At 46.1% G+C, this 13857-nt stretch overlaps 1 protein-coding gene and 1 long non-coding RNA gene across 2 annotated transcripts in view; both read right to left on the minus strand.

Annotated features, from left to right (window-relative positions):
* Nucleotides 1–1480: 1480 nt before the first annotated feature.
* LOC140428744 (uncharacterized) lies at nucleotides 1481–12027 on the minus strand. Its single transcript, XR_011948851.1, has 2 exons — nucleotides 11898–12027; nucleotides 1481–4080 (listed from the first exon to the last, which is right to left on the minus strand). It is a non-coding gene; the product is annotated as an uncharacterized lncRNA (long non-coding RNA).
* A 280-nt stretch (nucleotides 12028–12307) lies between these two features.
* LOC140428865 (uncharacterized) overlaps nucleotides 12308–13857 on the minus strand; it is a 31966-nt gene continuing 30416 nt past the window's right edge. The window contains exon 5 of the mRNA XM_072515520.1: nucleotides 12308–12491. Within this exon, the coding sequence (XP_072371621.1) occupies nucleotides 12308–12491 (184 nt within the window). The remainder of the gene's footprint in view (nucleotides 12492–13857) is intronic.

Raw genomic sequence — 13857 nt, forward strand, 5'->3', positions numbered from 1 at the left:
GAGTCCTTCGAGGAGCCCACGATCTCGAAATGAAGGATGGCTTTTCATGAGTTGTGTGTAACTTTGAGTTGGCATGAGCCGGTAGCAGGAATGATGTTGCCATTGTACTCCACGAGCTGGCAGGCCGATGGGAGAATGGTTGGTTTAACCCGAAGGCTTTGGAAAGCAGAGCACGCCATGAGATTGGCGGAGGCACCAGTGTCCAGGCGGAATCGTATTTGGGACCGGTTGACTATGAGGGTGGCACACCACTCATCGTCTGGATCAATGCTGTACACCGACAGCGGCTGGTATCTTTGATTCGGGGACAGCCTGTTTTTCGTTACGACACCAACTCGAAAAGGCGCTTTCGGGTCCTCGGTGTCACTGCCTTGTGGGAGGTCGGAATCGGACTCCATGACCGTGGGTTGAATTGCCCGAACATTCCTGCGAGGCTGGCTGAAACGATGTCAATTGGAATACTGAGCTGCTCGACAGCAGGCAGCATAGTGGCCAAGTCTGCCACATCGTAGGCATTGTCGAGGTTTTGCAGGGCATTGCCGCTTTAAATGGGCGGAGTCACAGTTGCTGCACGTCGTGACGTCAGCACGTTCACTGCGCTGCCGCGCATATGCGGTGCAGTCCTGCGTGGTGCGCGCCTGCACATTACGTTCCTCCACATCGGCGTCCCCTCGTTTGGTGCGTACAAGCGCGGGAGTCCGCGAAAAGCGCGTGAAATGGCCGCCTTCATCCAGGCTGAGGCCCTGGAGGTGTTCAATTACTTGGACCCGTTCCGCCTCGTGGGGACCTTGCCACGCCGTTTCAGCCGCTTGTATATGGGAGTACCGACTGGTGGCATTTTCATGCAGAACACAGGTCTCAATGGCGGTCGCTAGGGTGAGTTGCTTAACTTTGAGGAGCTGCTGACGTAGGGGGTCCGATTGAACACCGAAAACGAGCTGGTCGCGTATCATGGAGTCGGAGGTGGGCCCGTAGCTGCAAGATTGCGCAAGGATGCGGAGGTGCGATAAAAAGGATTGGAAAGGTTCGTCCTTACCCTGCAAACGCTGCTGGAACACGTAGAGTTCAAAACTTTCATTCACCTCCACGCTGAAGTGAGTGTCAAATTTGAGGAGAACTGTCTTAAATTTCGTCTTGTCTTCGTCATCTGCAAAGGTGAGAGTGTTGAAGATGTGGATGGCATGGTTCCCGGCCGTGGAAAGGAGAAGAGCAATCTTTCTGGTATCCGAGGCGCCCTCCCTGTCCGTGGCTTCGAGGAAGAGCTGGAAGCGCGGTTTGAAAATCTTCCAGTTGGCCCCGAGGTTGCCGGCGATGCGGAGCGGCGGCGGCGGGCTGATGTTGTCCATGTTGCAGGATGACGGAATGCTGGCGGAAGGCAGATCACTTGCAGGTAGGTCTGAGAAGTGCTAGTTTGCAACCACTCCTGGTATCATGATGTGTTGGGTGTTCTGGATCACAAACAGGTCACCAACACTTGAAGTGGTGCAACTCTATTTTATTGCAAGGTTAACTATTTAAACATACTTGAACTGTGGGTAAATACGACACCAGCTTTAACTATAGACCTTTGCCTACTCCTAACCAGGTGATGCACTCAGCACACGGTGAATGTCTATGTTGCAGGCTGCGAGCTCTGTGCTCCGAGCTGGCTGCTACTAGAATCAGCGGGAACTCTGATGTCCCCTGTCTTTATAGTGCATGTGCTCTCACTGGTGATTGGCTGCGGTGTTGTGTATATTGATTGGTCCCACTGTGTGTCCATCAGTGTGTGTGTGTCTGCACCATGATATACTGGTATATATTATGACATTTTCTTGCAGCTGACTAAATGGCCTTTGCTGAATGATGCATGAATTTGTTGAATGGGTCTATCTGGTCCAAATTTGAAAAGTGGCCATCACATCAGCCAGCAGGGTTGCCATGATTGGACCACTCCAGTTGCTTCCAGCACTGGCAGGGGACACTTGCAAAGGTGCCCTGAATTTGGTGGCTTCCCAAGTTTCCATGTCACCATCTCTAGAGATTCCGACAAAAAGGGCAGAGATTTTGGAGATAACAATGCTTCATCTAGAAAAGAAGCTGAGGTAGTTTGGAAGGACAAAAAAGATTGAGTGTTCTTATAATGGCAGTTTTGCAAGAGACTTACTTGAGAAGATAGACAAGTTTACATTACCAGGTTGTGTGTGTAGTCAGCAGATTAGTGTGAGAATGGGATCAAGAGAACTGTCAGTGGGCCTTATGGACCAGGTGAGCTCAGACATTAGGAGAGATACCCCTAAAATTCTAAATATGGGGACTCATGGGTAGAACAGAAGGTAAGCTTTAAATTTGGTTTTATGATAAGGGAAAAGAGAGAATACAACAGGCAACTGAACAGCTGGCATTAGTCTTAGTGATGAAGAAGATGATTTAGCTCCTCACCCTTTGTACTGAAGGTAAGGATGATATGGAGCAGAAGTGAGTTGAGATTAAATCAGTGAAGACAAGGAATTGCCTAGAGAGAGAAAAGGATAGAAAATATCTCAGGGGGGCTTGGAGGGCTGTGCAGAAAAATCATTGTGAGAAGATGGATAAGGTGAGGTGGTTAAAGAAAGAGAAAGAACACAAGGAAAACGAGGAATATACCAAAGTGTGATCAGCTGACAAAGCCTAGACTGCCATTCCACTGGTTTGGGTGGGCCAGAGGTGGAAACGTTTGTCAGCATGAATGTTTGCTAAGGAGCCACTCGAGCCACATTTCTGTAAAAGCTAAATGACAATGTTACGGTTCTGGATGGCATGTCCTTGTTTACAAGTGAACAAACATTCAACAGGGAAATGCAGAGAAGAGCAGCAATTGTTGTTTCATTGACAAATTCAAAGGGGCTGTAGTGATTTGGGTGTTTGGAACAGAATTGAGGAGGTTAGCCTTCAGGGGACAAGCTGAGTGAGAAGGTCAACTAGAGAAAAGGATGGAGCATTTGGGATTAATGCTTACAAGAATACAATGACGGATGCCACCATGAGACTTCCTCAGACTTCCAGGAGATGCACAGAAGTTGGCTATAGATTTATCCAAGTGAAATCCAAGACTTGGACAACACAGGAGAGACAAAGGAGTAGTGATGGGTTAGGGTTGGGAATAGTGATGGGTTATGGTAGGGAATAGTGATGGTTAAGGTAGGGAGTAGTGATGGGTTAGGTAGGGGTAATGATGGGTTAGGGTAGGAATAGTAATGGGTTAGAGTAGGGAATAGTGATGGATTAGGGTAGGGAGTAATGATGGGTTAGGGTAGAGAATAGTGTTGGGTTAGGGTAGGAATAGTAATGGGTTAGAGTAGGGAGTTAATGGGTTAGAGTAGTGAATAGTGATGGGTTAGGGTAGAGTGTAATGATGGGTTAGGGTAGGGAATAGTGTTGGGTTAGGGTGTGAATAGTGATGTGTTAATTAAGGAATAGTTAGGGTTAGGTTAGCAATAGTGATGGGTTAGGTTAGGGAACAATGGTGTCAAAGTACCAAAGAGGTGTGAAAAGAGGGGTGATATGACTGTTCGATAAGAAGGGGAAGAAACAGGAGGAAAGGATCTAAAAGAGGTCAAGGGAAGAGAGATAAAAATAGAAACTCATGGATTTGAGGTCAAAACAGCAGCCGCATGTACACACAAATGGACACGGAGAAAATCAGTCGACCTAGACATGGCAAAGTTTAGGAGAGCCTTGACCTTCAGTGGCTGGATGTTCACCAAACAAAATTATAATTTGGAACTTTATGCAGAGATTATCATTCATCCCTCAAACCACTGTACAGAATATCTCTGGAAACAGGAACATAATTAATAGACCAGGATAACATTAATATGCAAAACAGATGAAGGTTCAATGACTCAAATTGATGTAATGGACCGTATGTTCAGTGTGAAGAAAGAAGTAAGCACTATTGACTGTGTTTAATTCCACAAGAAATAGATGGCAGGCAGTCAGACACTTGAAATCCTTACAGGCTTGGTGCTTTACTTCCCTCTGTTCCTCTGTTTACTTTGTTGTACTGATCTCACTTAATTTCAACGCCCGCTTCTAGGGGCCGTCTTCATTCATTCGCAGCTGTAATTTTAAAAAACGCTCTGTCACATAACATAAGTTTATGAAAGCCATCGTCCAAAATTAAATATGGGTCATACATGTTATGTTTTGAGGGGTGGGTGGGGGTGTGAGGTGGCCAGTGCTTGTGAAAGATATTTTACTTGGATTCAGTTGGAGAGACACTGCCCCTAAGCAAGTCCCAGATTCCAATCACCCAAAGTGTGCTTTACCTTCTCAATATCCAGGTAGGTGCATTGAGCCCAAGATGAATAGAAAATCTTTCTGACCATATGTTGTCTTATGACCAGTCACAAGTTACTTTTCTCAATTTGAAAATCCCACTCTGATTTAAACTATAAGGCAAATATTTTGAGCAATAGGCAAACAGGTGAGTGATAGTAAGAGCAAACAATAGATTTACAAAAATTATGAAATTATAGAAATCCGTTCCTTGAAACAAAATTGTTTGTTTTTATTTAGCATGGTGGCAAATTCTATTGGCTCACCTCTCTTTGGATGAAGAAATTTCTCATCTCAATCCTAATTGGTCTATCCCATATCCTAGCAGATAGAGGGTTTGATTGATTGATACTTAATGCCACATATAGAACAGTGAAAAGTATTTTTCTGCGGCCAAGGGAACGTACACAGTACGTACATAGTAGACAAAAGAATAATCAACAGAGTACATAGAGCACTATAACCAATCACCAAATAGTGATTGGTTATAGTGTGAAATAAGGGCCAAACAAGAGCAGCATAGGGCACCCTGAATAGTGTGACAGGTAACAGATCAGTCCAAGGGAGAGTCGCCGAGGAGTCTGATAGCTGTGGGGAAGAAGCTGTTCCTAGGGCAGCACGGTGGCGCAGTGGTAACACTGCAGTCTCCTGGCGCCGAGGTCCCAGGTTCGATCCCGGCTCTGGGTCACTGTCCGTGTGGAGTTTGTACATTCTCCCCGTGTTTGCGTGGGTTTCGCCCCCACAACCCAAAGATGTGCAAGATAGGTGGACACCTAAATTGCCTCTTAATTGGAAAAATGAATTGGGTACTCTAAATTTTTAAAACAAAAGCTGTTCCCATGTCTGGATGTGCGGGTCTTCAGACTTCTGTATCTTCTGCCTGATGGAAGGGTCTGGAAGAAGGCAATGCCTGGGTAGGAGGGGTCTCTGATAATGCTCAATATGAGGCAGCAGGAGGTGTATACAGAATCAATGGGAGGAAGGCAAGCTTGTGTGATGCGTTGGGCTGAGTTCACCACACTCTGCAGTTTCTTGCGATCTTGGACCAAGCAGTTGCCATACCAAGCTGTGATGCAGCCAGATAGGATGCTCCCTATGGCACATCTGTGGAAGTTTGAGAGAGCCGATGCAGACATGCCAAATTTCATTAGCTTCCGTAGGAAGTAGAGAAGTTGTTGGGCCTTCTTGACTGTTGCATCAATGTGAGTGGACCAGGACAGACTGTTGGTGATGGTGACCCCCCCAGGAACTTAGCTATCGACCATCTCCACTTCGGAGCCATTGATGTAGACGGTGGGCGGGGGGTGTCGTGCTATGCTTCCTGAAGTCGATGATCAGTTCCTTGGTCTTTCCAACATTTAGAGAAAGGTTGTTTTTGGTACACCATGCAACCATGTGATCTATCTCCCTTCTGTAGTTTGATTCGTTGTTGTTTGAGATACGACCCACCACAGTCTTATCATCTGCAAACTTATAGATTGAATTGGAGTTGAATCTTGCCACACAGTTGTTTTTGCATAGTGAGTACAGTAGACAACTGAGCAGTCATCCTTGCGGGGCCCCAGTGTTGAGGACTATTGTGGAGGAGGTGCTGTTACCTATCCTGACGATTGCGGTCTGTTGGTGAGGAAGTCAAGGATCCAGCTGCACAGGGAGGGGTCAAGCCTAAGGTTGCAGAGTTTGATTATTAGTCTTGTTGGGATAATGGTGTTGAAGGCAGAGCTGTAGTCTATGAACAGCAGTCCGACGTAGGTGTCCTTGTTGTCGAGATGTTCGAGAGTTGATTGTAGGGCCAGAGAGGCAGCATCTGCTGTGGATTCGTTGCCACGGTAGGCGAACTGCAGTGGATTGAAACCATCTGGGAGTCTGGCGTTGATCCATCTCATGACTAGCTGCACGAAGCATTTCATGATAACAGACGTCAGGGCCACCAGTCGGTAGTCGTTGAGGCAGGCTACCGTGTTCTTCTTTGGTACTGGTATTATGGTGGTCTTCTTGAAGCAGGTAGGGACCTCGGAGCGGAGAAGTGAGGTGTTGAAGATATCTGCGAATAGACTCGCCAGCTGGAAGCGCTGGCTCTCAGTGCTTTTTGCGAGAGGTGTTTTGTGATAAGGTGCGGTCGATGATTAAGGACTATGTGGAGTTGAACCAAAATGGGGAGGTATCAGCAGCCACATTCTGGGAGGCACTGAGGTGGTGGTTCAGGGGGAGGTTGTCTCGTTCAAGGCACATGAGGATAGGAAAAAGAGAGAGGAGTACAAACGATTATTGGGCGAGGTAGTCGAGGTGGACAGGGAGAATTTGAGGACCCCCACCACAGAGGGATTGGCAAAAAGATAAAAGCTACAGGGACAGTTCAACAAGTTGACGGCGGGATGGGCAGTTGGGCAGCGACGGAGGGTGAGGGTGGTGCAGTATGAACCTGGAGAGAAGGCGAGCCGCATGTTGACTCATCAACTACGGAGGCAGGCTGCGTCCAGAGAAATCCTGAGGGTACGGACAGGGACGGGGGAGGTAGTGTCGGAGCCGGGGAAGATAAACGAGGCGTTCAGGGGAAATTCCGAGTAATTGTGCAGAGTGGACCCAGGTGCGAAGAGGGGGATATGGGGCAGTTCTTAGACGGGCTGGAATTTCTGCGGTTGAATGAGGAGAGGAGGCAGGCACTAGAGGAGCCTTTAGAGCTGAGGGAGGTAATGGAGAGTATAAGAGGGATGAAGTCAGGGAAGGCCCCGGACTGGACGGTTACCCAGGGGAATTTTATAAGGAGTTTGTGTTGGAATTGGCACCACACGTACTAGGGGCATTTAGTGAGGCACTGGAGAAGGGGGAGCTGCCAGAGACAATGACACAGGTGACGATTACACTTATGCCAAAGAAAGGGAAGGATCCGAGCATATTAGAGAGGGTTGGGATCTTCTCAGTTTATAAGTTCAACGTGGGGGAAAGTGAGGTGTCCCGGTGAACGAGTCGGGTTGGAGAGCCAATTTAGGGGGGCTAGCATTTCGGGTAGCCAGGGATAGGTTTAGGTATTTGGGAATCTAGGTGACTGGAAAGAGGGTGGTGCTACATCAGTGGAATTTAACAAAATTGATGGGGTAGATAAGGGAGGACTTTAGGAGGTGGGATACATTGTACCTGCCACTGGCAGGGAGGGTTCAAGTGGAGAAAATGAATATTCTGTCAAAGAATAAAGAACAGTACAGCACAGGAACAGGCCCTTCGGCCCTCCAAGCTTGCGCTGATCACGTGTCCTATCTAGACCAACTGCCTCTATCTGTCTATACCTCATCTGTTCATGTGTCTATCTAGATAAGTCTTAAAGGTCGCTAATGTATTTGCCTCAATCACCTCAAGGTTCTTATTTATATTTCAGATGCTTCTGGTTTTTATTCCAAAGGCCTTTTTCGGGAGTTAGAAACAGTCATTTTGGTGTTTGTATGGGCGGGGAAGGTGCCACGGGTGAAAAAGGCCCTGCTGCAGAGGCAGAGGCAGAAAGGGGAGTTGGCGCTGTGATGCTATGGACACGACATCCGACCAGCAGATGGCAGTGTGAGATTCTGTGTCTGGGGGAGTTGGGAGTAAGTCATGTTGATGTATAGGTGTATTTTGCAGTAGCTCTAGACTAATTAGTTAGTGTTAGTAGTATGTTATTTATTTATTCCAGTTATTTTTACCGCATAATAAATTATTTAAACTAGATGTTCTGTAGTGCATCCATCATATTGGCCAGTTTACAGAACATGACATGGTACCAAGAGTGAAGGTCAACTAAGAAGAAAGAGATTCTGCAAAGATTCAAACAATTAAAGATAACTCCAAGGAAGAAGAAAGAAAATGCATTTTTTCTACTAAACTTGTAAGCTCCTGGCAACTGGTGCTCAACGCACGGTAAAACCTCAAAGTCCTGGTTGGAGGTATCAAGACACCTCAACAGTTTCAGATTACCCGGTAGATGAGGATTGGTGGGTGTTTAAGCAGCAGTCAAAACTCTATGTTGCAGCCCTTGGTCTGCAGGCACAGCCTGATGAGAAGCACATTGCATTGCAGCTCACTGTAGCAGGTCCCCAAGCAACTGGAATTTTCAACACATTTGTCTTCGAAAGAGAGACAGATAGCAAGAACTTTGACAAAGTTCTCAGGCAATTTGATCGGCATTGCTCTCCTAAAAAAAAAATGAGACCTTTGAGCGGTACATATTTCAAAAGCGCACCCAGAAAGCAGGAGAATAATTTGATTGTTTTCTAACCGACTTGCGGTTGAAGACACAGTCGTATAATTTTACTATCCTTCAGTCAATGATCCATGATCAGATAGTATTCAAGATTTTGAACGAATAGGTATGCGAGATGCTTCTAAGAGAAACAGAGCTTCAACTTGAAATTGCTATCTAATTATGTCATACAAGGGAGCTTGCAGCAAAGCAGATCAACACAATGAATCTCTGGCATTTTGGTATGAAGGTAGAAGAGATGACCGATGCCATTAGTGTAGTGATGCACTTGAATAAAAAACGTGCTCCCATTGCAGGTAGCCATTTTGAGTGGCCGATCAATCCTCCATTTTATGCCAGCGATGTGGCAATCAACATTTGCTATGACAATGTCCAGCATTTCGCAAGGTAAGCTCCAAATGTGGAAGAACTAATTATTTTGCTAGGCAATGTGTTTCTCATCAAGAAGAGGAACAAACAAAAGCCTTCAACACATTTGATGAAATGTGCCTTGAAGACATGGGGCAGGATTCTCCGACCCCCCTGTCGGATCATAGAATCCCCGGGGGGCAGCGTGAATCCCGCCCCGCCGCTCCAACGCCGGCTGCCGTATTCTCCGGTGCCGGTTTTCTGGTGGGAGCAGGGATCACGCCGCGCCGGTCGCGGGCCGTTGACAGCGGCCCCCCTGGCAATTCTCCGGGCCCCAATGGGCCAAGCGGCCGTCGGTTTCTGGCCAGTCAGACCGGCGTGGATTGGACATGGTCCCACATGGCGGGACTTGGCAGGTAGGTTGGCTGGTGCGGTCCTGGGAGGATCCGACCCCGGGGGGGGGGGGGGGGGGCACGGTGGCCTGGCCCGCGATCGGGGCCCACCGATCTGTGGGCAGGCCTATGCCATGGGGGCACCCCTCCCTTCCGCGCCAGCCCCTGTAGGGCTCCGCCATGGCTGGCGCGGAGAAGACAGCCCCCTGCGGATGTGCTAGATTATGCCAACCGGTCTGCGCATGCGCTGAACCGTGCCAACGGTTCTGTGCATGCGCTAACTCGCGCAGTCCCTTCAGCGCCGGCTGGGGCGGCACCAACCCCTCCGGCTTCGGCCTGGCCCCCGCAAGTGCGGAGAATTCCGCAACTTCCGGTTAGCCCGATGCCGGAATGGTTTGCGCCGTTTTTTACGCCGATGTCGGGCCATCGCCCGGATTCGGGAGAATCCCGCCCCTGGTCTTCATCGTCATGATCTTTAGGGAGGACAAGTATAGTCATTGCATGCAAAATGACAACGTTGCAATGACAATTTGTAGTAATAGTAAAGTTAATGCAGAAGCTCCTAAAGATAAATGGACAGTGGCATTAATGATCAATGACACAGTAATAACATTGAAACTCGACACAAGTACGAGGGTCAACCTCATCAATTTGTCCAATGTCAAAAAGCAGTGAATTAAACCGCAAGTAGTAGACAAAACAGTATTGTTAAGAGATTACAATGGAAATGAAATCAAGCCATGAGGAGCATGCAAGCCTGATGTCCATGTAAAAACAGAAATTACATATATACATTTTCCGTTGTGACGACGGAGCGCAAATCTCTGATAGGAGTAGAGCGTGTGAGGAACTGCAGCTAGTTATGCGGGTTTACAGTGCAGGCAGCACTGCAACCAAGGAGAATGCAAACCAGTAATACACCCACTGAGATGTGTAACAGCTCCATTGGGAGACAAACTGAAGGCTGGGCTAGAAGAGGAAGACCATGAAAGTTCATTGGACATTAGTGAAGAGGTGATAATAAGTAGCATTGAATCTGTGCAGCAGAAAAATGATTGTGAAAGCTCTAAAATGAGTGTGCAGAGACTGAACGTGAGATTGCAACAAAAAACAAATGAAGTGAGAACAACCAGCTGGAAATTGAAGAAATAATCCCCATTTTGAAGGATATTAACCTGTCCAAGATACAGAAATTCAAGGGTTTGCAGATCATTCCTGAAGTCACAAACTTGCCTTCAACTTCAAAGGCATTCAAGCACCACTGACATTAGATGCCTCAACAGTTCATGGACACATAGTACAGTTCTCGGACACAAGCGCCATGGATAAACCAAACCCTTTCAATCCAGCAAAACCTCCAGAAACAGCTAATTCCTTGGGCGAGACGCGCAGCAAGGATGATGTCAAAGGTTCACAGGCAGATGTGAGTGTGGACCTTACCAAGTTCAAGGGTGGTGTTACTAAAGCTAAGAAAAAAAGGAAAAAGAAAGAACTGGGGCTGGATTCTCCGTTTCTGCGGTTAAGTGCCAATGCCGGCGTGGGAACGGTGGCATTTTAAGATGCCAAAATTGGCCCCGAACTCACGCTGATTACGGGGCCGGTGAGGGGAGACTCAAAAACCGGCATGAAATCTCCTGTTGGAGAAAATTAACTTTGAACTGAGGGGCTCAGCAGAGGGCTTCGAGGCATGGTGGGGACTGTTCGTGGCCATGTTTGAGGAGCTGTTCACGTTGGGGGGGGGGGGGGGGGGGGGGGGGCGGGGGGGGCGGTCATGGTGCGAAAAAGGAGAAAAATTTGTACAGACAGTAAAACTGTGAGTTGGGGAATGCTTTCCTCAGGATTATTTATGTTTTGTAACTGTTTGAATAAGTTTGGAATAAAATATAATTTAAACAAAAAATAAGCTACTAAGCCAGAAGGAAAGGAAGGTGGAGAGATAGAAAGCTTTAAAAAGAGTATTCCAGAGCTTGGGGCTTAAGCAGCTGAAGGCGTACCCACCAGGAAAGGCACAATTAAAATTGTGATGCCCAGGATTTAAGAAATAGATGAGCATTCATATCTCCGAGCGTTGCAGGGCTGGAGGGAATTACACAGATAGGGAGAGTTGAGGCAATGGAGAGATTTGAAAGCAAAGATGAGAATTTAAAAATCAAGGCATTGGTTAACTGGAAGCCAATGTAGGCCAGCGAGCATGGGGGGGTGACAGGGAATTAATGTAAGTTAAGACACAGACAGCAGAGTTTTATATGTCCTCAAGTTTATGGAAAATAGAATGTGCAACACCAGCCAAAAATGTATTGGAATGGTCCAAGTCTAGAAGTAACAAAGGCATGAATGAGTGTTTCAGCAACAGGTGGGCTGAGACAGGGTGAAGTTGGTCAAGTTGATAAATTCTTGATGTCTCGAAAGTTGATAAATTCTTGCTTTCTCGAGGATTTAAGGGCTATGGAGAGAGAGCGGGTAAATGGAGTTGAAATCAGCCATGATTGAATGGTGGAGTGGACTCGATGGGCCGAATGGCCTTACTTCCGCTCCTATATCTTATGGTCTTAAAGGGCGGAATTTACCGGCTGGTCACTCGACCGGAATAAGTGACACTCCATCTTGACATTCAGTTAGAAACTCACCTCCTTATCTTGCAGTTGTTGTTCAAATTTCTTCTGGCAAAAATGATAAGCCAGACCCACAGAAATAATCAGTCCAATCACCACAGCTAGAATAATGATTAAAGTCTTCACATAATCATGACCTTCAGTTGAATCTATACCAAAAGAAGCAGCAAAGTGAATGTGTAAAAATGAGGTCAACCACTCACAGAACAAAGGCATAAATGACCCAACTTTTAAATATTGCTGAGACCCCTACTGCATCTGCTAGGTGGCACTGATTCTGTCAGAAGCCCAGCAGTTAAAATAGCAGCCCACCTACCCTGTTCATGCAGATCGGCAGGCTTAAAATCAGGTTAAACATTTTTGGTAACGTACAACAGCAACGTAACTCATTTTTAGGAAATTTTACATATAATATTTGAAAACAATCATTTCTTATTCATTTGTTCAGTTATTGTTTTCCTCATTTTAGTCCTAAAAGATTTGCATCTCATCCTCATGCTGTGTCCCCTTTCTCTATATTCCTCCGCCAGGGGAAGCAACTTCTCAATATCTACCTTACCAAGATCCTTCAAAAACTCAAATGTTTCAATGAGATCACCTTTCATTCTTCTAAAGTACAGAGAATATAGACACAATTTACTGAGCTTATCATCATAGGACAATCCTATCATCCTTAAATACAGAGACCAGAACCGCACACAGTATTCCAGGTGTGGCCTCATCAAAACCCTGTACAACTGTAGCAAGACTTCTTTATTCTTGAACCCAATCCCTTAAAATCTAACATCCATTTGCTTTCCTATGGTCTTGCTGTATCTGATGCTAACATTTTGTGCTCCTTGTACAGGTACATTGAAGACTCTGAAATACATTTTTAAATATCCCGCTTTTTAAAAAGGTATTCTGCTCTTTTAGTCTTACGACCAAAATGTATGACCTCACACTTCATCTGACACCTTGTTGCCTACTCAATTAATCTATCAACATTAGTTTCACATCTTTGTCTCCATCTAACAGCTTGCATTTCCATTTAGCTGTGTATTGTCAGCAAACTTAAACATGCTACTCACTGTCTCTATGTCTATGTCATTAATTTCTATTGCGAATAGTTGAGACCCTAACACTGATCCTTGTGAAAATTCACTAATCAGTCTGCTAACTTAAAAATGTCTTATTTATCCCTACTGTCTGTTTCCTATCTATAATCTAGGGCATCGAAATATATCACCCCAACTCCTTACATAGGAATACATGGAAAGTAGAAGCTCTCTCCATTGGAGTAGTACCGGATGATTGGAGGGAGGCGAATGTTGTTCCCTTGTTCAAGAAAGAGAGTAGGGAAATCCCTGGGAATTACAGATCAGTCAGTCTTATGTCTGTGGTGAGCAAAAATTGCAAATGGTTCTGAGAGATAGGATTTATGATTATTTAGAAAAACATAGTTTGATTAAAGATAATCAGCATGGCTTTGTGAGGGGCAGGTCATGCCTCACAAGCCTCATTGAATTCTTTGAAGATGTGACGAGACACATTGATGAAGGTCAGGCAGTGGATTGGTGTATATGGATTTCACTAAAGCATTTGATAAGGTTCCCCATGGTAGGCTCATTCAGAAAGTTAGGGGGCATGGGATACAGGGAAATCTGGCTGTCTGGATACAGAATTGGCTGGCCGAATGAAGACAGCGAGTGGTAGTGGATGGAAAGTATTCCGCTTGGAGGTCGGTGACCAGTGGTGTCCCGCAAATATGTGTTCTGGGATCTCTGCTCTGTGATTTTTATAACTGACTTGGATGAGGAAGTAGAAGGGTGGGTTAGTAAGTTTGCCGATGACACGAAGGTTGGTGGAGTTGTAGATAGTGTTGAGGGCTATTGCAGGTTACAACAGGACATTGACCGGATGCAGAGCTGGGCTGAGGAGTGGCAGATGGAGTTCAACCTAGATAAATGTGAAGTGATTCATTTTGGAAAGTCAA

Source organism: Scyliorhinus torazame, chromosome 8 (genome assembly GCF_047496885.1).
Source record: "Scyliorhinus torazame isolate Kashiwa2021f chromosome 8, sScyTor2.1, whole genome shotgun sequence".
In the NCBI taxonomy this organism is placed as follows: Eukaryota; Metazoa; Chordata; class Chondrichthyes; order Carcharhiniformes; family Scyliorhinidae; genus Scyliorhinus; species Scyliorhinus torazame.